Source organism: Tympanuchus pallidicinctus, unplaced genomic scaffold (genome assembly GCF_026119805.1).
Source record: "Tympanuchus pallidicinctus isolate F22 unplaced genomic scaffold, pur_lepc_1.0 scaffold1, whole genome shotgun sequence".
NCBI classification, from domain to species: Eukaryota; Metazoa; Chordata; class Aves; order Galliformes; family Phasianidae; genus Tympanuchus; species Tympanuchus pallidicinctus.
In genome coordinates this window covers 20684286-20710174 of record NW_026294618.1, presented here as the reverse complement: position 1 = coordinate 20710174, position 25889 = coordinate 20684286, and the positions used below count along the sequence as shown (strand labels likewise).

General features: G+C 34.7%; 1 protein-coding gene across 1 annotated transcript in view; it reads left to right on the top strand.

Moving 5' to 3' along the window:
* Positions 1 to 25889, top strand: part of CSMD1 (CUB and Sushi multiple domains 1) — a 984784-nt gene that overhangs the window by 906623 nt on the left and 52272 nt on the right. Inside the window, exons 47-52 of the mRNA XM_052696996.1 lie at positions 803 to 991; positions 4777 to 4923; positions 12925 to 13113; positions 16799 to 16984; positions 20875 to 21069; positions 21952 to 22125. Of these exons, the coding sequence (XP_052552956.1) occupies positions 803 to 991; positions 4777 to 4923; positions 12925 to 13113; positions 16799 to 16984; positions 20875 to 21069; positions 21952 to 22125 (1080 nt within the window). The remainder of the gene's footprint in view (positions 1 to 802; positions 992 to 4776; positions 4924 to 12924; positions 13114 to 16798; positions 16985 to 20874; positions 21070 to 21951; positions 22126 to 25889) is intronic.

The window sequence follows — 25889 nt, the reverse complement described above, 5'->3', positions numbered from 1 at the left end:
TAGCAACTTACACTTCTCGGGAACTGTGGAAATACCTCTAATTTCTTTTTTTTTTTTTTTTTTTTTTTTTTTTTTTTTTTTTTTAATCTCTGCATTTCCTTCCCTGGTTCCATTTCTGTCATATGCTTGTAACAGATTTTCTTGAGTCAGTGAAGAATGTCTCAACAGTTACTTTATGACCATTTTCAGCAAACTCATCTCTGATTTTTCAAACTATATTAATTCCATAATTCTCATTTGCAAATAGTCCATGCCAGATGCCATACACCTCTAACAGGCAAAATAATAACTGGAAAGGTTTTACTTGGTTGGCTTGGACTGCTTGCAGTATAAACTCTGCACAAAACATGTGTTTTCAAGTGATCTAATATGCCTAAAAGTCCCAGTATAGTGTCATGTTTTGTAACAGACTTGATTCCTGAAGCCCGAAAGCTTTTGTATGTGAATAATCACACCAGTGTATATAGATCTCCTGACTGTAAACATCTTGATTTCTGACATGTTTTTGGATGTTTCGCTGTAATTGGTATTCTCTTTTATCAAGGCAAGATTTATGAAGCTGCTCCTTGTTTCTTTTTGTGCTCACGGGAACTTTGCTCTTCATTCCATCTCTAATACGTTTTAACGTGTTTTCATTTGGAATCAGAATCTGAAGCATATATATATATATATATATATATATATATACATATATATATATATATATCTCTCTCTCTGAAAAAATAATACAACCTTTTCTATGGAAAAGAAACACTTTATTTCATTGTTATTCTTATTGCTCTGTTTGTTGTGTCGTTTCTAGCACAGTGTCCAGCAAATGAAATCCGTACAGAATCATCCGGAGTAATCCTCAGTCCAGGTTACCCAGGCACATATCCCAACTCTCAGACCTGTTCTTGGACTATAAAGGTTGATCCGGGATATAACATCTCCATATTTGTAGATATGTTTCAAAGTGAAAAGCAGTTTGATGAGCTGGAGGTATTTGATGGTAAGAAGCATTTAAATTCTATCTTGCTATGAAAGAGCAACAGCTCACAGAGTGTCTTGATTTCAATGATTGGTTTTGTAATATTGTGATACATAACCAAATCTACAGAGTAGTGCCTTAAATCTAAATCTGTTAGTTAATGACAGTTTTTATAGATGTAGTCAAGAAAGTTTTTTATTGTATTTGATATTTTCAGAAGAGAAGCAGCTGTAGCTCTCCTTTTTAAAGTCACTGTCATTCAGTTTTTCTATTTCCTGAGATGCGTGGAGGTGTCTGAAAGGTGAAGTTAATATGCTGTTTTGTAATGGATCATTTCTACTACAGAAATACTTCTGGGATATAATTTCACATAGTCCAATTTCACAAAATAATTTGAATCCATATACTCAAATTTGAGTACAAACGCCCAGTCTACTTTCAGCTGATATAGCAGAACTGCTGCTATATCTTGTTTGAAAATGCTCATATTAAAGAATTTGCTCATCTGTTTTAGGACAAATGACAACAACTCATTTTCTGGAATGTTTTCATGGCAGTAGCCTCTCAGATGGCACTGTTTAATTAACTGCCCGTTCTTATGTTTCTGTTGAATTCTGAGCTTATTACTGCTTGTTCTGCTCTCACTGATAGATGAGAAAATCTGGTCCCTGATTGTTCTTTAATATATTTTATTCATTTGGAGATCATTAACATATCCTCCCCCATTAATCAAGAATATATGATAACTGTTACAGAACCAATTAATATCCACTGTGTGAGTTCCATAAAATGAAAAATATTAAATGGTCATATGTTTCAAGGTATCTACTTTGCTTAGGTAGAAGGCTTTTAGTATCTAAAATCCTATTAAAGTGTTTTCACTTTTTGATAACAATATTCAGAAGAAAAAAGAAAACCTCAATATTTTTCATTCTTTTAAATATTCTGATTCATTAGGTGTTTTTTCTGTTTGTTTGTTGTTGTTTTTTTTTTTTTTTTTCTTCCATAATGTGTTTACTGGTCTTTGTCAAGCTTGCAGAGAAAATCATCTGAAAAATCTCTTAAAAAATATATTTTCCTCCAGTCTATTTTGTATTTAATATTGAGACAATATATAGCATGCTTGAGAATTTTGTATTGATCTAATCACTTTGTTTTCTTTTAAAAAAGTCTGCTTAGACCGCTTAATGATCCTGATGAATATTTTATTTTTCTTTCTTATGCATTTAAATTTAATGAAATCAGATTATCAATAATAGATCTGAGAGAAGAATTAGTATAGTTGCTACATTTTTAAGCACTGTCATTTAATGACATACAATCTTATTGTTATATATTTATTTCTAGTGCAGCTCTACCGAAACCATTTTTTCTACCACCTACCAGCAAACTTAAATGAGAGTGATAATGGCATATTTATAACCTCTTAATGTAGTGCCATGTAGAGATTCCTAAGCTTGCTCTCAACAAGTTGATATTTAAATATGGCTTATTGCAGTGCCTTGCCGAGATACTTGTTTGTGTCCCTGTGGCCACATTAGCAATGTGCTTGTCTGGGCTAATTAGTTTTACATCACAGCATGATGAGTTAGTTGGGGCAGAAGGCGATGCTGATGTGGCTATACCATTTTCAGTTATGGATATAACTCAGGCTAGCTCATCCAGAGCTGGCTTAGCTATTTCTATGTTTTGCTAAATTTTGCAGTAAATATAGATCATATCCTACTACTGAATGTGGTCCAAAATAATATAGCTTTGTTTAAATTAGTGTAACTGAAATGTTTTTTCTAACTCAGATCAAGATATATCATTGAATGTGACATAGAAATGACATAAAGATTGACAGGAAAAATGTTAGAGAAATAATATTCACTAAGGTACAGACCTCTGATGACTTTATAAGGCAACTTTGGAATAAAAAAGGAAAATAGTGAGTATGCCTGAGTAACTATATTGTGAATTACGGTGCCTTAGCATTCCATTAATGAGGCCACTCTGGTCAGCTGAGAGCAAAAACACCATCCTGGCAGTGTTCAAGAGGCGTCTGGATGAGGAGCTGTGAGATATGGTTTAGTAGCTTGTGGTAGCTGTGGTAATGAGAAGACAGTTGGACTAAATGATCTTATAGGTCGTTTCCAACCTTGTGATTCTATGGTTCTATGATTAGCCATTTCCTCTCCCAGTTATCAGTCAGAACTCTAGGAAATCCCATCTATATTCTAAGCCAGAGAAGCCATAGGTGTACTATGAATATAATTACCAAGGACTTTTGAACTTGAAAACGCTCCATTAAGGCTATTTATACTGAACAGTACTTATTTTATACAGCAAATATTCTTTGATCTTTTTTCCCCAAATAAACCAACATAATTCTATCGCTGCAATTAGACAGTAGTGTCTACTTTTACCTAACATTCAGAAAAGCCTGTCAGCACCCTAAAGATTGAGTGTATGTTTTTTCTGTAGACAAATTCTGAAATGCTAATAATGAATCAAACTCAGGAATACCTAGGTCTTGATGCTTAATTGCCTGGATGTCAGCTGAAAATCTGCCTTCTGGCAAGGTCCAGAAAGTGAAAATTAAGCACCACTCCTCTGATCTTCCAGTGTCTGAAAAATGTGGTATGACCACTCAGCATGTCATGCTGCACTCTAATTTCACCATCACTAGAGAGGAAGGAGTCTCACTTATTCATGTATGGTAGATTTTTATTTGCAATAATACTCTTTTAGCCCCTTTATTTGAGAATTTCTGAGCTATAATAGTACCTCATGAGCTGACTAAATTGTATTAAGCAGATTTTACTGTCTAGGGTGAAGCACAGAGAAAACAAATGAATTGTCATGTTCTAAATCGTTATTCTCAGCAAAAATAGGAATTAACTTCAGTAGTCCTTATTGTCTATCCTACAGTGTAATCCTCAGACCCTACCTCTAATCATAAACACAAATATTTAAATTAGGGTGCGCTAGGCAACCTGCACCTAAATTTGTGCTTATTTATTCTTATTTTGTGTATTTTTTATTACTTAGAGTTTATTTATTGATATTTATTTAACTGTATCATTGCCACAGTGGTAACTGAAATGCAGTTCTAAAAGACTGGTAAGCTAAATTTTTATGATTTTCTGTGGCTTCCCTTCCATCCATTACAATTCTCTTATTCTGTGAAGGACTGATCAGGCTGCAGCTAATAAAGGCTCAGCAAAAATGAAAATAAGCAACCTATTTATTTGAAATGTCTGTTGTGACCAAGATAGCACTGGTTGAACTTAGCTTTCCAAAACATGATAAAACACAAACAACATAGTAAGCATATTAAAAGAAGTTAGGCTGGAGAAACGATAACCTTTGTATGGAGGAAGGTATTGTTTCATGTTTTAAAAAGCATTTAAAAGGAGACTGGCTTGTCACATTTTTTCCTTCCATTGGTGTGTTGTTGTGTTATGTAAACCTCCCCAAAACATTATTACTGCATCTAGGGTTTTATTGTGGTGAAGATATAGCAGTTTGGTGCCAGGACACTTTTTTTTTTTTTCCCAGCATCATGCATGTTACTTCGTGGCAAGATGAAATAATCTTTTTTACATTAAAAAATGCTATAGTAAACAAATTATCTTTTAATAGTACAGAACTCTAGTATATATCTACTGTAACAAAACTGTTAAAAACAGTTTCAAACACTGAAATGTGTCATAAGATTTCCTATTCTTTCCTTACATATTCACATTCTCAGTTCAACTAGTATGGAAAAGATTAATAACATTGGTATTGTTTTAAAATTTTTATATTTTTGACCTCTGAAGGTTCTTCTGGACAAAGCCCTTTACTGGTTGCTTTAAGTGGAAATCATACTGGACAACTGAATTTTACAAGCAAAATGAATCAGCTATACCTTCGCTGGTCAACTGATCATGCAACCAGCAAGAAAGGATTCAAGATCCGTTACTCAGGTAACTGTTAATGATTTCCATTAAATTATATTTTGTGATCAACTCCAATGCAAGCATGTTCTACAGCAGTGCCAGGGCTCAAGATGTGCCACGTGGTTGTGAAACTGAGGGGAATCCAGAGTGAGGAGAGACCAGCCAGAAGCCTTCAGCCCTCATGAGAGAGTGGCTGATGAGGTGTGTATGGTGCCACGAGTGTAAGAGCCCCAGATGTACAAAGGCAGCCCTTAGCCTAGAGAGCTGGGAAAGGTGAAAGGAGCCTTATGAGGTTCAACAAAGGCAAATGTAGTGTGATGAAACTGGGGAGAAATAACTATGTACATCAGTACAGGTCGGGGACTGACCTGTTGGAGGAGAACTCTGCAGAGAAGAACCTAGGGTTCTTGGTGGACAAAAGGTTGGCCATGATCCAATAGTGTGCAGTTGTGACCAAGAAGACCAGTGTGATCCTTTGGTGCATTAAAAAGCATGGCCAGCAGGCTGAGGCCAAGGAAGGTTATCTTCCCCTCCCCCCCCTTTCTACTTTGCCTTGGTGAGGCCACATTTAGAATATAGTGTCTAGTTCTGGGCTCTTCAGTTCAAGAAAGACAGGGATCTCCTAGAAGGAGTCCAGTGAAGGGAGACAGAGATTATTAGGGGCCTGAAGCATCTCCCTTTTGAGAAAAGGGTGAGAGATCTGTGACTAAGTTCTGGAGAGGAGAAGATAGAGGGGATTTTATCAGTGCTTATAAATAACTAAAGGGCAGGTGTCAAGAGGATGATGCCAGACTCATTTTGGTGGTGTCCAGTGAAAGTCCAAGGGGCAATGAACTCAAGTTCCATCCGAACATGAGAAAGAACTTCTTTACTGTGAGGTGACAGCATTGGAACAGGTTGCTCAGTGACGCTTTGGAGTCTCTTTCTCCGGAGATTAGCAAAACACACTTGGATGCTTTCCTGTGCAATCTACTTCAGGGAACCTGCTTTAGCAGCAGCTGGACTAAGTTGTCTCTAGAGATACCTTCCAACCTCTGTGATTCTGTGGTTATAATCTATATGTAGAGATCCTGCTTGCATCTTTTTTTAACGTTGTCACATACCCATTGAAGACACTGCTCCTGGGAGGCTTGGTTTAGTCATCACTTAACATGATGTAAATAGTGTGTGAGAGAGACAGAGGTGATAATTTCTCTCTGTTGTTAACATTTGCTTTTTTCTGTGTTTAGACTTGATTAACAATGTGTGAGTGGGTGTTAATTTGGTGGCTAAAAATTGTCCATATAAATTAAGAGAAGAATGCTATGAATATTTTATGTTTTTCCAAGTACCAAATATATCCCATTCAGGCATGCTAAATAAATGCTAAATGGCACACTATATAGGGAGATGATTTGCACATAATTCTCTCCTGTCCTCTATCATCCATACACTTTCAACATCATCTCTAGAAAGTTCCTCCTGTTGCTGAAAGAAGCAAGCTGAGCTTAGACCATAAACATGTTTATTATTCTGGGAACTTGTGTAGCCTATTGTAGAGAACCTGCTTTAGCAGGGGAGTTGGAGTTGATCTCTTGAGGTGCAATTCTGTGATTGTGAAAACCCCTGCAATTCTGTGATTCTGTGAACTTGAGGACTATGAACAGTTAGTAAATGGTCAGAGAAAAAGGACTAGTTACAGAAAGCTTTATCTTCATCTTGCAAGAAGCATTTGGAGTATTATGAAAGACAAACTAAATCTGAGGGACTGGGGGAAAGGAAGTTGTTTTCAAGCACACTGGTTGATGCTTGGCTGAACATGAGCCAGCAGTGTACCCAGGTGTCCAAGCAGGCCAATGGCATCTTGGCTTCTATCAGAAATAGTGTTCCCAGCAGGAGCAAGGAAATGATCAGTCTTCTGTACTCAGCCCTGGTGAGGACACACTTTGAGTACTGTGTTCATACTTGGGCCCCTCATACAAGAAAGACACTGGGGCCCTGGAGTGTGTCCAGAGAAGAGCAATAAAGCTGGTGAGGGGACTGATAAAGCTGGTGAGGGGACTGAATGCGAGTTTTGTGGGGAGTGAGCCTTCTATTATGAATTTACAGTGAGAAAGTAATACAAGTGTTACAAGGATAGAGATCACGTCATGAATTTATTTTGTAAATATCAAATTCTGTGATTGATTTTTAATGAATGAGAAATTATTTTATACCTTTATGTGTGTAAAAAAAAAAAAAAAAAAAAAAAGTTTTTTCTGTGCTTAGTTCATCAATTATTATGGCACTAACCACAGCTAATAATAATGTTTGGGAAATGAAGAGAAATATGTAATCCTTATGGCAATGTTTTAGGAACAAACAACTGTTTTGCATTTTCTGCCTTCAGTAGCAGCCAGTGCCTGCTTTTATTCTTTAAAATTCTGTATGTTTCAAATGAGATTCAATGAAAATAATCGTCATGAAAGAAGAGTAATAGTGAATGGCAGCATAAACAATTGGATTTGAATCTTAATGAGGGAAGGAAAAATACAAGATTCCAAAAAGGCTATTGATACCATGGCAGCTGTGTCTGAGCCAGAAGGCCTTCTTGTAATGAAGGACCTATTGAAGTGAATTACTGCTCCCCAAAACCCTCTCCTTTTTCTCCAGCTATGCTTGTACACAACATTTTGCAAATTGCACTATTGTCATAAATGTTATTCTTTAGAGTGCAGGAATTTTCAGAAGAATGTTCAGTGTTTACTTTAGCATACAACCTTGCATGTGTAAGCTATTTCTCTAAAGTTACTTGTCTGTATTCTGTCTTGTAGTTCCAGACTTTTTGCTAAATAATAGTAGAGAAGAGCTATACTATTACTGCAGAAGAGTATTATTTTTAGGGCTTTGACATATTAATGAGGTATTAGCATAACCTTAATCCATATAATACTTTTCAACATTGAAATAACAAGGAAAGGAAGCATTTTATGCAGTTGTAGGGAAGAAATTCTTTTTTTTCTTTGAAAGAGAGATCTGATAATAAAATCACTGAAAGCAATTGCAAAAATTTTTATTTTTTTTTATTATTATTTTTTTATTTTTTTATTTTTTTTCTGATAGTGCTGGAAGTTGACTTCCTGGCAAAGTTTGGTTCTACTAAAATAGGTTATTTATGTATAAATGGGGACAATCTATGATTGTGTAAATTGGAACTTACTGAGCACTTTCTAGGAAACTCTACATGAGTTGAACCTGCAAAATGGCTTGGAAAGCTACCTGCATAGCCATTGGACTTTTTTTGCTTCACTGATTTATAAGCTCACATGCAGATCTCTACACAAGCATGCTACCATAAACAGTGTAAAAAAAAAAAATAATAAAAAAAATGAAGAGGTCAGTGATTTATTTTGAGTTGTAGTGAGGTGAATGAATGAAAGGACACTACAGTCATAATTCCTATACTTCTGCACAGTACTTGACACGCCTTCCAGAGAGATGGTGATTGAGAAGGGCACTTCACTTGCTACCTTGAAAATTTACATTGCCTGTATGATGTATACAGGCTTTTGTTTAACTTTTGTTTTTTGTTGAAGAATAAATAAGGCAAGTGATTACTTAGTTAAATTGTGAGCTGCCAGTATATATATTAAAACTCCACCATACATACCCATTTTATCTTTATTCTGTTATTGTAGCCTCATGTATTATTGAATGATGTGTAAGAAAATGAATTCTTCACCATTCATTTTTACTTGTTTTTTAATATTTGTACTGATTAAACAAATGTTGGTATTTTCTATCCATTTTACTTGAAAAGCAAAGGCCATTGATTGACTTGGTTTTGGTTTTACGTTTTCCAGTTGCTTGTTAGAGGTGACAGAAGTTTATTGGACTTTTGTTTCTTTTGCTGTTTCTAAAATTTTTGTCGGTGCCTTGCTGTAATAAGTGCAGCAGAAAAGTCACAAAATGGAAGTTCATATAGGGCTTTGAATTTAGAGCAATATAAACAGAATCATCCATAATTGTTGAAAGCAGTGATAAGAAAATCTGTACCATAAGTAGGAGGCTATTTAGATGTTTCTTTTGAAGATCCATTCACAACTTCAACTCTAAAGAAGGAATTGATCTTTACAAATTTACATTGCTGTTTTCGTACAGCTTACATGTCAGATTTAAAAACAAACTGCAGAAGAATTAGAATGACATCCCAACTCTTTTTTGTTGCTTAGTTGAGTATTGTCTTTCTTTCTCATTCTGTATATTTTAAACTGAAGTAATGTATGGAATGATTGGTCCATTAATTAAGGAGCTATTTTAGAAATTGGAAGAGGTTTATTTAGTTTTTGTGACCTTACCTAATCACTTAAGTCCCTATGTCTATTTTTTCATCTATAAAGTGAGAATGATGGTAAACTTCGGCATCATTGGTGTTAAAACAGTAGCAGCACTGAAGTACAAAAGATTCTTGGTAATACGGTGATAAAGACAAAAACTGAAAGTTAGAACAGTAGTTTGTCAATAAACAGGATATAAGCTAAAGAAAGGTAATGAGATTTGAGGGAAAGCTTTTTGTTGATTTATAATTTCAAACATAGAGCAGTATTTAATTGCTAAGTCTATATTCAAAACATTATTTAACTAATAGGTCTGTTCTTAGAGTAACTTATTAGACTAATAATCAATGACACACCTGTGAATTAAGATCCTTTTCTAAAATAAGTTATTGAGTTAATAAATTATTGAGTTAAAATAAATAACCAGGGTCTTAGTGTGTGACAACTATTCAAGACATATAGGTCAAAACTGGTTGGCTTTTAAGGTCCCTTCCCACCCAGGCCATTCAGTGATTCTATGATTCTTTCATTCTGTGATTCTATTATTACTTATAAGACTGTTTTATGAAAACAACTAGGACAGGTGGGCATCCAATTAAAAAAAAAAAATAATTTTGAATTGGAAATTTTTTAATTGTCATCCCTTAGATAAAAAACTGTAAACAGCTTTGAAAAAAATTTCATTGCTCCAGTAATATGTTTCAGATCCTGAGAAAATTTCCTCGTGAAAGGAAATCTATGGTTCTGCAAATTCAAAATCAGTGATGTTTTTTCAGTTATGTAGTTATTTCCCTGTTGGTCTTCAGTTGAAAGTGGCAAATTGACATTATGATTTTAGGTGAGCTGAAAATGTTCTGCATGTTGCCTTGCAAAAACCACTGGTGTTTAAGAAGCTTTAAAAAATGTGGATGCTATGTCATTTGGAAAAATAATTCCTAAATGAGTACAATCTGATGTCACTACAGCTATGTCAATGGTTTATGGGCTGTTTTGGGCCAGTTCCGCGACCAGCGGGGCGGAGGGATTTTGCAAAATCCGCGCCTCTGAAAAAGGGAACAGGGGACCCCAAAATAATTAAAAACAGTGGCAACAATCTGAGGAGAGACAAACTAATTTACTAAATACAGTATTGGAATGAGAGATAACATACTATAATACAGTATAATCAGAATTGAAACTAATAAATCAAATATAATGAGAGAGAGAATGTCCAAAAGGTGGATAGGCCTCACCAAAACACTGAGGTGAGATGCGCAGTCTGGTTGAGCAGCAGGGAGATGAAGAAGAGCGAATGAAAAAAAAAAAGCATCAGGTGACCTTGCCAGGAATTATATCTCCTCTCTGTGACTGCAAAGTCCCCTGGGAATGTTCTTCTTCTCTTCTGGACAGGTACACAGAACTTGAGCATTAACAGTTAAACTCCCAGTGCCTCACATGATGTTATGATGTGGAATACCAAAAACCAAAAATCACAAAACCATGACCAGCTATTATCACCTAAGCCTGAAGTTCCAAGAAAGATCCTCTCTCAGAAACTGGCTGGAAGGAAAAACATTTTATCCTTTTGGCCTCTGACACAATAATGCAGTATTTTATGAGCACACTGCCGAGAATCCTGTTTAAGTTCAGAATTTGAACTCAGCTGACAGTGGTTGTAGTTTTCAATCTGACATTTTTCAAGTATTTCGTTTGCCCTCCAGATCTTTGGGTACTTTTTATTTATTACCTTGTCTGTGGTCCTTTAGTTAGTATGTCAGTTTCTAATCTTAGAAGATGTTCTGTATGCTTTATGCTGGACTCTGAGGGGAGTTCAGTTGGAGGTGCAAATAAATACTTACTTATCTGTATATTAAGAAGGAAATAGATTAAAAAAAAATTCAAATGCTTTCCTTTTTTTCAGAATATATGTAGTTTAGAAATAGTAAGGCATAATTGGCTTATTGTTTGACTATCAACCTTTTCTGTTTCTATTTCATTGCCATAGCACAGAATCCTATGAATTTTGGTAGGACTTTTGCATGGATGAGGTCAACAGGCACTGCTTTAAGTATCATCATTTGTTACTGATCTACTAGCTACCTACTGTCAATACTTTAAAATGTCATTGGCGAAGATTTTTATACGACCAGGGAGATGGATCTGAGCTACATTAAGTAACTTATTTAAGCATAAATTACCCAAATATATATGATTTATATTACAGAATGCTCAGAAATTGGGATTGATTTTATGTGCCTGATTTAAACTATCGAAGTATCAAGAATACACTACTGCAAATGAAATTACTGTAGCTTGCATTTCAGCATGTAACATTAAGGTTACAGAACATACGGCAAATATTTTCTGTTTAGAATTGCAGTACTGAGAGGCTGTTGTTGGCATAGTTTCCCATTGTCCAAATGGAAAATTATGATTAGGCCTCATCATTCTAATTTTCTTCTGGGATACTTAAAATTAATTAGTGCTTGAGAAGTCATGGAATCATAGAGTGGCCTGGGTTGAAAAGGACCACAATGGTCATCTACTTTCAACCCCCCTGCTATGTGCAGAGTCACTAACCACTAGACCAGGCTGCCCAGAGCCACATCCAGCCTGGCCTTGAATGCCTCCAGGGATGGGGCATCCACAACCTCCTTGGGCAACTTGTTCCAGTGTGTCACCAGCCTCTGAGTGAAGAACTTCCTCCTAATATCTAACTTAAACCTCCCCTGTCTCAGTTTAAAACCATTCCCCCTTGTCCTATCACTATCCACCCATGTAAACAGCCATTCTCCCTCCTGTTTACATGCTCCCTTTCATGTACTGGAAGGCCACAATGAGGTCTCCCTGGAGTCTTCTTCAAGCTAAACAATCCCATTTCCCTCAACCTTTCCCAGTAGGAGAGGTGCTCCAGCCCTCTGATCATCTTAGTGGCCCTCCTCTGGAGCCATTCCAAGAGCTCCACATCCTTCCTGTACTGGCGCCCCAGGCCTGGATGCAGTGCTGCAGATGGGGCCTCAGAAGAGCCTAGTAGAGGGGGACAATAACCTCCCTCTCCCTGCTGTCCACCCCTTTTTAATGCAGCTGAGGATATAGTTGGCCTTCCGAGTTGCAAGCGTACACTGCTGGTTCATGTCTGTAAATTCTGTATTTCAGAAGCTATACTTGCCTGTATTAGATTATTTTGGAAAAATAAAAAATTTTTAAAAAGAAGACAACAGCAAAACCTATAAAATAGTTGTTGTGTAATAACTGTGGGAAATTTGTGCACAAAATTTACAGAAATTTTAATTTGAGAAAAATGCATCTGTTGATTTCTTCTGCTGTACTTTGATATTTAATTTTTTAATCATATTAAGAAAAATGTTTTTTTTACCTAAATGTCTGTGCTGTTGTTCTTTTAATAAAAAGCTTAAAAGTATTTTTTATGTTCAGTTGCTCAAGGAATAATTTTATATTTATAAATGTATCGTATTCAAAGTAGATTGTTTACTAGGTTTGAATGACTTGCTGAACAAACCATATATTTCCTGGTTGCAGCTTCCCAATGCGAAACAGCATGAAGTATTTTGCAGGTATAACCTATGTGTCTAAACTTCAGAATACTTCAGCTGAACTCTGAATCTATAGTAAGAATTCCAAGATTAATGTAAAGTATTTTATACTAATTTTATTGCTTTATATTTGTCTTAAGTAATGTGAAATTTGCAAATTTTGTATATATTTTTTTAATTTTCTTATTATTTGCATTTAGCTCCCTATTGCAGCCTAAACCCTACCTTGAGGAATGGTGGAATTGTAAATAAAACAGGTGGTCCTGCTGGAAGTAAAGTTCATTATTACTGCAAACCTGGGTATAGAATGATTGGTCAGAATAATGCAACATGTAGACGTCACCAAAATGGCATGTATGAATGGGATTCTCCTGTGCCAATCTGCCGAGGTGAGATATGTTTCCTTATTGAGCACGCTTCTATAATTTAATTGCAAGTAATATTTCACAGAACAGTGATCCAACATTATAAATACTACTGTGTGTCAAAAGACACATTGACATCAGGAGTTCATGCAAGTGTGTATCAACTTGTGTTCTTAAGGCGAGTTGAACTGAAGTAGTAACAACTAGATTGGTGGACTCAGAACCCACCCAAATGAAAAATTCATTTTGAATACTCATTGTGTTGTATAGCAGAACATTTTGATTGATGATTCTTCGATGATTCTATGATTTCATAAAAATCCAGTAATTTTCAGTAGTGCTTTAAATTCGTAACTAATTTTTTTTTTTTTGGGGGGGGGTCATTTTGTTTTGTTTTTATTGTATTCTGGAGATAGATTGTTTCTATTTTATCTTTTCTGGGTATCTCTTAAAACTCATTAATGTTTGTAAAAAATTATAGACAAGAGTAGTAACATAAAATAATATGAAGCAGATAAGCACAGTACTTTTTTTTTTCTTACAAATACTATTTCACAGATTACTCAGTGAGTGGTGAACAGTTATTGGAGTCTAAAGAGTTGTAGGTCAAATAAGATCGAGACTTCGGGGGAGAGGAGAAAGGCTGACAATTCTATTCATGTGACACATATATTGCCTGTTCAAAAAATGCTTTCAGTTCTGCCTGCTTATAGATCATTTCGTTTATATAAACAGATGGCTGTAACATCTATACATAAGGCTTGTCAGAACTTCTTTAATTAAAACCTGTTTTCAGTTTGTAGAATGTTAACTGAAGTGATTCATGTATCCTTCAAGACAGATATTTTTGTTTCTGGCAAGCTTCCTAGCAAGAACAATTCTGCTATTTCTAACAGCAGCATCAGCTGTATTTCCACTTGACACTTGATATGATGTTTATTACTCTGTTTGGAGTATTCTGCTTGGCTAAAACTAGAGAACTTGAAGGAGTACAGTTGACATTTTTTATATGGAGTGATTTTGCCGCTAAGTATTTCTTCAGGACGAACAAGCATTTTCATGCCTGGGTGAGGCCATGGGGCTTCGCTCATACCAGGCCAGAAAGCAGCTGAGACTTCCAGTGCGCTACAAGCGATATCTGTGTGTCCATGTTTCCAGACTCCAGGAAATCTGGAATCCTGTAATATTTAATAGCATATGATGCTATTTGACCTTTCTGAAGGTAACAAAATCATGGAATAGTCTGTGTGGGGGATTTGTGAGATTCGTTCAAGGACACATGCTGCTTTTGGGTTTACTGAAAAGTCTATTTAGATTAAGTAGCTGGGTAGAGGAACTGGAAGCTCAGGGACACTGTAGTAAAGAACCTGGAATGCTGACTATCTGTACAGCTTTGCCAGAAAGTTTGGAAAGTAGAGAATGCAATTCTGTTCAAGCATCTGTATATGAGCCAAGATTTTGATAAATTTGCTTAAACACAGAAGTCTAGTGTCATTTGATGTGTCCAGAGGTATTTTGCCTGTTCTCCAGATACCGGTCCAAAAAGACACAACCTCCTGTGTTATCCACTGAACCTGTCTTGTCTTGAAGACCTAAGAATGTCTCAAGTAACTCTAGAAAATGGGAAAAATAACAAAGTCAATCCCTATCTACCTAAGCTCTGTTGTAATTAATCTAGCTAATTTTGTGAGCTATTCTGATTGATGTACAATGTAATTAGGTTGATGTAGTTATGGTTAGGTTATGAGGTAGTAAGAAGGATTGACAGTTTAGCTTTCTGTCAGTTCAGCAGGCAAATAAACATTTTGTAAGTGTAGAATTCTACTTACGTGACTAAGGCTCAAGAGTGTTCTAGTTGGAGGTGAGCAATCAAGTTAGTCATCAGGGGAGTAGATGGAGAATTAAAACAGGCTCTTATTTTAAATGCATCAGAGCCATGAACAGCCATGGTCACTACTACTGTGATCAGATCTGGGGGAACAACTACTAATAGAAAGGCTTGTACCCAGACGCAGCAGAACTTGCCTTTACCCCTCTGCTTTTCCACTTTCTCTAACATGATTAAAAGTAGAAAGTGGGTCTCTAGAACCCCTTACTTATCACATTTCCATCCATTCTCTGACCTGTTTCTACTGTTTCTAGTGGCAGGGGGGTCAGCTCTTACCACTTGAGAGAGAAATACTCAATTTTGAGAAGAACAGTCCTGTTTAGAATGCAAAAAGTGCTAAGATAACTCTGTTACAAAGGAAGCAGCTTATTTTGTTCCGTTCCTTCAGTTCTATTTCTATTAGAAATTTGACAGATTCCAGATGGAGGCAAACAAGGGAAATGAACTAACCATTCATCATTTTATAATGCTTACCTCTTCTTATTATAATTATATGCAAAGCACTATGTTGTGATTAATTTAAATGTATCAAATGTGACAACTTCAGAATATTGAAAACAAATTTTAGACTTTGTTTATGGTGCCATGACAATGTGTTGTGAAATTAATCATTTACATCAAAGTGGGTAGATGGTAAGAAAAATCAAATTCCTTTTTTCTAAATATTTATTTTCATCTCTAACAGATTTCAGACAAAGTCTGTCATTTCTTCTTTTAGAATACAGATTTTATTAAGAGCAAACAAACAAAAAAACAGTAACAGCAGGATGGGAGAAAATTACCTATAGGGCATTTTAACTGCTAAAATGTTGAATTGCTCTTTAAAATTGCCTGTGTAAGTAATAGACATTTTAATTTTCAAAACTAGTCCTTTTATTGATAAATATTTAGGAAAAAAGTCTTTAAAGCTGTGTTTTATTCAGTGTATTTACTGAAGAACAATACACTGTGTGCCACAGTCAAGGTAATGATTATGTACACAGAAATCTTGTTTTTTTATGATACCTTTAAATAGATTCATTCAAATATTGTGATATGTCCTTAACTACAAGTTGCCATTTCACAGAAAATATTCTTTCAGAGCTAATGATACTATGAATTTCCCCTTAGAAGTGCCACAAGGCACATAGCTTTAAAAAGAATAGGGGTAACAAAGGGTTGCCTTTCTTCTTTTCATTATCAGAATCAAGGGAGCAGAGATGTTTCACAAAAGGAAATCCTGCCTTGGGGACTTTTCATAGAAGTGACTGGAATTGATTTTTTCTAATTATATTCCACACCAGGATTGTATATTGTGAGATACTGTTAAATGAAACATATCACACTGTGCTAAAATATATATCTAAGAAAAATAATCATGAATAAAAAGAAAAAACAAAACAAAACTGCACCTAGATGCTACTCAAACGTCACTGAGTAGAAAACAAATTAAATGTAAGTTTAAAAGTATAATTAGTTGTCTGTAGAAAAATTCTGAAGGAGCAACGAAAGTTAAAATTATTTGGAATATCAAAGCAGCCGCTGCCTGTAGTCCGTGTTGAAATTTCTGCCAGTGTTTACACAACCAATATCAAAACAATGATTTATAGAATGTCCATCTATGTGAGATACATTTCAAAATACTTATTAAAGTTTCAAATACTATTACATTCATTGGAATGTCATAAACATGGGAAAATCATTGTAGTTGCTATGAATGGATTATGTGAAAATTACTAATCTCTATTATTTATTGTTGTGACAATATTAAACAAACATAAAATAACACAATATGAGAAAATGCCTTTATCTTTCCTTTTCTTTTACTTTCTTTCTTTCTAGCTGTATCTTGTGGTATTCCTGATTCTCCTGGGAATGGTTCAGTTATAGGTAATGAATTCACTTTGGGCAGTAGATTGATATATGAATGTAATGAGGGCTTCAAGCTAGAATCTAGTCAACAAGCAACAGCAGTGTGTCAAGAAGATGGATTATGGAGCAACAAAGGGAGGCCACCTGTCTGCAAATGTAAGTAGGCATGTGTTTCTCAAGCATATTTCCCTTAAACTGGTTCAGGAATATCTTCTGTGATTAAGTTTTGATTTTAAGTGTACCTATCTGCTGAACTGTTCAGTCAGGAACATATCATCAGTCATTCAGCATGTAGTAGAATAGAAGTGACCTATTAAATGTGTTCAATAATAGCAACAACAATAATAAATTATAATAATAAAGTTTATTTTCAATACATCTGTCTTAAAATCTCTACATGGCTAATATTTTCCATCTTCATTGTATAAAGTTACAAACATCAACTGTAGAAACTTTTTGAAACACTGATAGTGTAAACAACTAACCAGGGTAAGAGTTCTTCAGTCTTTCTTTTTGTTTTCAGTCAGAACTGCGAAGTATAATGCAGGTTCCTTTGCTATGCGACATGACATCTCATGCACTGGGTTAACCTCCATCTGTCTGCACTGATTCAAAACAGTGAACATTATCCTCATTCTGTTGTAGTCTTCCCCATGAGATTCTCTGCTTTAGATCCTGGAGTACCTCTTCTTTTTTTTTTTTTTTTCTTTTTCTTTTTTTTTCTTTCTTTTTTTTTTCTCTTCAGACTGGTTTTTGCACTGCTGTTTCTGCTGTTTCTCACTCTTTCAAAACAAAAAATTCCCCTCTTCTCGTAAAATCATTTCACAGAGGTGCTGCCAGATTTGCTGATGAATTCAGCTATGTCCTATGATGGATCCTTTGCAGAGTCAGCTAGAAATCAGTGTATTTGGCAAGGGCAGCCCCTGGCCTCTTTCCACATAAGCAATCCCATCTCCACTCATTTCAGCACTCTGATATCTATACCTAATACATTCAGACAACTCTTCTATAGAGTTAGCAGTCTTGTGATGCATTCTCGTTGTTTCTTCATTGGGTTTGGAATGGTGATTCTCATTACTGTTCTCTGGGTAACCTCCAGTTGATCTACATCCTTCTTGAAGGACAGTGCCTAAATAAGCAGTTCCACTGAGTACATAAGAAGGATTATTTGAAGTCATCTGTGATCACATGAGCATATTCTGTGTTCAGAAAACTGTGCAGAGAGGGAAAGCAGTAGTCTCGTACATTGAACTACACTTTATTCTCATAGAAAAAATAATAATTGACAGGGTATAAAGTACATAATTTCAATAATTAATCAATGTAAATATCAGCAGATTGTTTTCTGGAGGGAAGAAACAAATTAACTTGGATTAAAAAACAAAAACAAAAACACAAAAACAGCAGCCAGTGTTTTAGCAACTATTGAACCTTAGCAGACAGTGACTATTCTATAAACTGAGCTTAATTACTAATGTTTTGCTTAGCTTTCTACATTATGAATGTTAATTTAATATTTGTAAGTCCTAAGTGATTTTAATATTTTTTTTTTTCTAAAAGTTTATTCAGTTTGTAAAATATTCCCATTACTTAGTAAAGTGACAAATGCTGAAGTAAAAAACACTAGTGAACTACCTTAAAATACAGTCAGTATTTTCAACATGGATTGCTGTTCAAGGGTGCGTGTGTTACTCAAGATTACTTATCTGCAAGGTCTAAAAAGCTTAGATAATCTTCATAACCTTTCTTTAAAGTTGTGGTACTAGAAGTATATATTTGTTTAGTCTCCAGTGATAGAATCATCTGAGAATGATGAGCAGCAAACACAGCACAAAGAAGTGAGTGATAATAAATGAATTCATTTTTTCCCCCAGGTCTATTAAAATGAAGGTTGAAATAGTACAGCTTGTTTTATAATGTTTCTCTGGTAATACAAAGCCTGAGTGTCTGTATAGCCATTTGAAAATTTTTCTCAAGCAATACTTTAAATCTGGCCTCTTTAGAGACTGACCATGTAAATAGCATCTTATTATAGGAATACAGGACACTGTGAGAAATCTACTAAAACTTCCTTCTGAAGTCTTAATGTCTTTTTGCTGGTAAAGGCAGAAGAGGGACACACAGTTCCAAAGAACTTTCCATCCAAAGAGTGGAGAAATATCTAATTTGAATAAATTGTGTAACTTGAGTCTCAAACTGTAGATGAGTATCGGTGCTTGCATTTCTCTCCTTACTCTTTGCCGCACGAAATGCTTTTAATATCCTTTACTGCAACTAGTATAATTTGGCTTGTACTCAAATACAAAGGAAATGTTGTTGGGTCTAATTACAAATTTAAGGTTTTAAATTGCACATATAGTCAGCTGACAAACGCTGTCTTACTTATAATCATTTTTATATATTTGTAACTCTTATATAAATTATCTTGAAAAATCAATGGTTTCTTTCCTTCTAAGGTTAAAGAAAAGAACAATCATTTGGGAATTTTTAATTTGTTTATTGTTTCATCAGCTGCTCTGGAAATACAAGTGCTGATTCTTGCAGTGACAAGTTAAAAAGGGAAAATAGCATGAATTAAATTTCATTCCACGCCTTTGAATAAGATAATATCATCTTATTATTATGCAGAAATAGTCTGTAACAGCTTGATTCTTAGATTTTATTTGTGAGTAATTAGTGAAAATTATTCTTGCTTAGTTCTTTAATGTCTCACTTTCTGCAGAATATATAAGAGAAATGAGATCTTTCAAATCAGAAAGACTGTAAAATGGAAACAGAGAAGTACCTAGATGGAAACACAAAATTCAGATGTGTCGTTTCTTTTTATGCAGGGCTTGTCCAGTCTTCTTAATTTATTGGTACTTATGAATTTAAACCATACTAAGCAGAGACTTATTTTTGAGACCAACTCAGTAGAAGAACAGAAGTCAGTCTTACGGTATTTAGATTCTAGGAAAATATCAATTGCTGAATGTGATTGTTCATGATTGTTCACTAGAATAAGAAAACTATAAATAATTGTTATGAAGAGTTCAAATTAAAAGCTGAGCACATTACTAAAAATTTTCTTGTTACATTTAAATTGTAGTTGCAAAGACAATGTTATAATATTTTTTTTAGTCAATTGTGCTGTTCTGGTAGTGATTATTCTGATTAGTGGCCATTTAGCTCATGCTTTGAGTAGAAAATATGCCTGGATTTATAGATTAACTTCTCTGCTTTTCCACTAATTCAAAATTACCAGTTTCTGGAAATTATCATTATGTTAAAATGAGCAGTTTTAATTACAATTTCAATTGGTAATTATGTTTACTGATTTGTACTTTATATAAAACAGTATTATCTATATATTTCTGTATAAAAAATGCTTAGGAAAAAGAGTGTGCATCTTTGCATCTGTAAGTTTATATGATCCCTTATGCTATTCTATGTTTATAACACCTGCCATAATGTTCATGGCCAGGCTGGATCGGGCTTTGAACATCCTGTCCCAGTGGAAGGTGTCCCTGTCTATAGCAGGAAGTTTGGAACTAGATGAATCATTCTGAAAGCACATAAATGTTTTTATTTTTTTTTTTTCAAATGCTCTAACTGTAATGTAATAATTTTCCTGAATGTCCACAGTAGGTGATTGTAGACTAAATAGCATTTGACTGCATTGACAGCTTTTATGACCATAGTAGAGCTTCCGTAAAGTGAATGGCATGGAGAGAAAAAAAATTTTTTTTGCAAAAATTACTTAGTAATATTTGCTTTTTCTTTACATCCCTGAAGCCTTTTTTGTCTCTGAAATGTTTAAATAAATCAAGTTAGAGCATGACTATCACTGTTCCAGTGCATCTCTAAATGAAACTGTACTATACATTTTTGCTCATTTGCAGTGTTCACTGTATAATATTCATTATTTTTTCCTAAAACTTGTATTTCAGAAATGCACACAATACACTCAGTTTTTCATTAAAGACTTCTGCCAGTATGGTAAGACATATATTCTGTTAGGAAATGTAGTGGCGGGATGGTAATATTTACATATCATTTATTCACAGCTGTGACTTGCCCCAGCATAGAGACTCTGCTTTCAGAACATGTTGTCTGGAGACTGATTTCTGGGTCACTGAACGAGTACGGAGCTCAAGTCATGCTCAGCTGCAGTCCTGGGTACTATTTATTGGGTCGAAGACTCATACAGTGCAGGACTAATGGAACCTGGAGTGTAGGCAATGAAAGGCCAATCTGTAAGGGTAAGCAGTTCACTTGTTTACAGAATATGCTGTGTTTTTTAATACACATATTTTATTTTATAAATATATTTATATATATATTTATATATACATGCCAGAGCTGGCACATGGTCTTGCACAAGTGCAAGGAGTGTGAATGCACAGATAGTTAAGAAAAGATTTAATGAGAAAATAGAAGAACATAGCACTAACAGTGGTGATCATCTGCAGGGCTTGGCTAGGCAAGTGCTACTGACTAGCTTTGGTTGCAAACAACCACCCTCTTACACCCTTTTCTGTCTGCCTCAGAGATTCATCCTTTTTGAAAATAGCACCTGTAGCTTCTTAGCTCACCAATTAGTGTGACTGAGAGGTTTGTTTCTTGTGATTGTCTCCCAAATTAAAGTCCTCAATCAGATATCCCTGCTGGAATTCTCACAAGCTCTCATGATGTAACTGACCAGACCTGGTTCTCATCACTGGCTCCCTTTCTTTTTATCCCTTGTTACAGTGGAAATAGTCCTTGATCAGACAACCTAAAAGAAGCAGACACCTTCTTTCTACATGCTCTTACATCCAGGAATACGTATGCGTAGAATATAATCGCATCCTTCCCAGACATTCATGTCTTGCTTCAGAGCATGACATCTAGATTGCACTTAAACTGCTTTCAAGATGTGAAGTCATCTTAGTTTCCTGATTTAGGACATGCACTGCTAAACTGAATATAATTTTAAGCCTGATGCATAATAATACTGTTGAATAGAGCTTTTATATTTATTCATATTACGTTTACTTTTTAAGAAAATGGGATCTATTGTTTTCCAGTCTAAGGAATTATGAAAAGCATTTTCATATTTCAATTTGTTTTTTCTTGTTGTTGTTGTTGTTTTTTTTCCCCAGTTATCTCCTGTGGTGGTCTTCCATCTCCACCAAATGGAAATAAGATTGGAACCTTAACAGTATATGGAGCCACTGCAATTTTCACCTGTAACACAGGATACACATTAGTTGGTTCTCATGTGAGAGAATGCTTGGCAAATGGTCTTTGGAGTGGAGCTGAAACCCAGTGTCTAGGTAAAGGCTTTTTTTGTTTGTTTTGTTTTTTAAACAAAAATAGTATTATTATTGGAGTTCACCTCATATCAAGCAACAACACTTTTACACAATGAAAAATAAATGTTTCCTAAATACAGAAAGTATTGTGTGTTGCATTTGATTTTAAGATGCTCTATTGGCATACAGTTGTGATTTGTTGTTTTTTTTTTGTTTGTTCGTTAGTTTTCAATTAAATTATATTTGATGTTGTTGCAAGGCTTTTCGGAGCAGAAGGATTTTTTAGGTTATCCACATTTACAATACTTTGATTTGCTTCGTGGAGCGATCTCAGAGGGCATGAAGAAACTAAGCTGGAAGATGAGCTTCAGTTCAGAAGCATGCGTAGTGCATTCAAATTGCAAGTAAATGTTCAGCACAGTGAGAATTTTGGCAAGGGGTTTAGACAAGAGATATTCCAAAATAAAGTACAACCACCACCCCATCCTGCCTCCTCATAATCCTGAGATGTATGTAGTGTGGACCTTTAAGTTCTAATGCCATCTATTTCATTTCTCAGATTTGCTTATGTTGGTTTATAATGAGCTTAAAATAAATAAATAAATAATAGGAATGCATGTGTTTCATAGCATGTCAAGAAGAACAACAATCTTTTGTCCATCTGAATAAATGAACTTAAGGTAAAATTGAAAAACTCTTTTATTAATCCTTACTTTTTCAAATGTTCTTGCTGGCTGAAGAATTCCAGATGTTATTTTTTCTATGAAATGAGTCAAAATCAGCATTTTGTTCTACATTTCCAACTAGTCAATGTCAGTATGGATCTATGGGAAGGAAGCTATAATTGCAGCATACCTAAAGAACTGATAACAAAAAGCTGGTGAGCATTCTGAGATACCTGAAACTGGAACTCAAATTCCTCAGTGTTAATAAGGTCACTGTGTTTCTGTGTTCAGATAGATGAACAGATGGTTTTTGGCACAGTAGGTTGTTGATGCTCATTATCCTATACAAATAAGTGATAAATAGGTAGTCTATACTGTTTGTCATTAAATTTCAAAGCAGCTAGAATTTCTTTGAGCAAAGCATAGAAAATCAGAACTGCTTTTTAAAGCACAACATTCCCCATTATTTAATATAACATTAAACAAAAAATGACTGTCTTTATCACAATAACCAGGTGTGATAGGATTACATAAACTCAATCTAATCTTCTAAAAAGAATTTTTCTAATATCACCCATTACATATTAGCAGGTAATTATGAAAAAAAGAATAACAACTATCATCAAACTAGCAAGATTCTTACCAGAGAACTAGTGATGACATCCTGAATTTCTGGAGATCATTAATGCCTGTAAATACTTTTAGAGAAATTATTTTGAAGTGTATTGCAGGCAATGAGACAGTATTGTTCTAACATCAAAAGCATGTTGATAAAAAAGGAATGTGGAATTATTAGCTGCATGTTACTGCTATTCTTCATCACCAATTTCACAGAAAATTTTATGGGGTATCAGTGAAATGCATAAATGTGGGAATCTTTTGTCAGAGACATGCGTCTTAAATCTTTGTATCCTATTTGTTGTGTTGATTGCCTTTTCTTCCTTCAGTTCAGTTCAGCAGATCTGAATAAAGAATTTTAAAACCCAATTCCTTCATTTTGCAACAGTGATGTCTGCAGTGCAATCTTCTGTGAAGATAATTTTACAGTGTGCCATCTTTTAAAATACAGAGTAGTTAAAAATAGTGACTATTGCCTCATAGTGCTAAACTAGCTTCTAAAAGGACATAGTTATTAGGGAGCAAGATGTAGTTGTTTCTGGTGAGTGTTGTGAGAATAATAAAGCACTTTTCCAGCCTAGTATCCTTATGCTTCATTTTTCAATTAAAAATATTCTGCATTAAGAATTATGTCATCTTTATGTAGGAAGTAAAGAGAATATTTTTTGCACTACTTCCCTACTCTTTTTAATATGTAGAGAAAAAAAAAAAAAAAGGACTAACATAAATCTATTTTAACCAGGAATAATAATTCAACTGAAGTGCCACCTAAAGTAATGTTAAACTTCAGGATTACATTTTTTGTATACGGTAAGTTCTGCAGTAGAACAACCAAAGAGGTTTGTGTGTGAAGATACATCAGTTTCTTGCTGATGTCTGGTTATCCCTATATTGATGCTGACAAACCTTTAAAAAATTCTGGTGCTGCAGATATGAAGATTCAACAACGCCACATTCGTATGTGTAGGGGCATATGGGTATTTTTCCCATCGCTTTCTTTTATTGCAAGCATGCAAAGCTATGTTATTGTTTTAAAAAAAAAGGCTTTTATCTCTCAACATTTTGCTGTGTGCTGTTATCATACATAAACAGTGTAATGTCCAGCCATTGCATGTCTTAATTTCTAGCTAACTGATGTGTTAGCATTAACCTGAGGTATCATCATCTGATATTAGTATGTAGTACTCATATACTGTTTTTCTTTTTTGAAAGGCTATGTATGAAGGATTATTTAGGCATCAGTGTATACAAACTAAATAATATACTAATCTCAATGGATTCCATTTGTTTTATAAATAGCTTTTGTCTGAGGAAGGCTGGAAAAGCTTTTTTCTTCTATTCTGGCTTCTGGGGAACATATTTTATTACAGAACACTTGAGAAGATTAGCTGCCCACAGTAGTCATAAATTTACATTCAAACAGTGAAGAGATGAAGAACTGATCAGTACAGGACCTATCTGGTGAACAATACTTGTTTATTCTGCAATTCAGTTTGAAAATTACTTATACAGAGAAACTTTTAACTCTTTGGGGGAAAAAAAAAGTTAATAAATTTACCAGATCTCATGAAAACTGAAAACTGTTTCTATATGCTGTTTGAACTTTATATGAATTCACACTTTTCTTCTATTGTTGGGTTTTATCTGTTTCAGATTTCTACAAGACTACATTAAATTGTTAACTTTAATGTTTTCTTATCTGCTTAGTCATAACTACCAACTTTGATTTTTATCAACCTATCTGCATTTTAAATGATTTCCACAGAGATATTTCCATCTGTAATAAGCAGAATACCTCTTGCAGAAATCATTACTATGCTACAAGTAAAGATTGTCTTATGATATTTCTAATAAATTTTCTTTAAAATAGATGAACTTTGGTTTATATTTGTCAGATTGATTGCATTGCTGAATGCAGCCTTATGCTTAGAAATGTTAAATATGTGCATGTGCTAAAGAATCACATTTAGAGCTCGACAGTTATTAATCACCATTCATTCTTTCAGTTTCAAAATTGGACAAGCTCTGTAATACTAAAAGTGCATTCACAGTTCTGAATGTGGAAGTCTAAAGACTGTTATCAAATTCATGCTGCAGAATATTGTATTTCTGGTACTAAACTACTTCTACCTCTGTACATCCTCTCATATAAGGGATATTCACACAACTTTAGGCACCTAACTTAGGTTCAGTTTAGTGTGCAATCTAAGTTCCTAAATTCCCAGCAAGGTCAATGGAACTACACAGGCTGTTCAAGGGAGCAATTTAGTAAAGATAAATTTCAGTCTTAAAGCTAAATTATGTGAATGACACTGGTTGTGTATTCCTAAATTTTAAGGACAGCATGCCCCATTTTAGTTTATTTCAGAAGTGCCTTTAGGACTTACTTACAGCCTGTGAAAATCAGGAGTCACACAGCCAGGGAACTCTGAATGAGCCTTTCCTATTTAAAAGAACGATAATTAGAGGTACTTTTTACTTACGTCATACTTGTGTGAATGG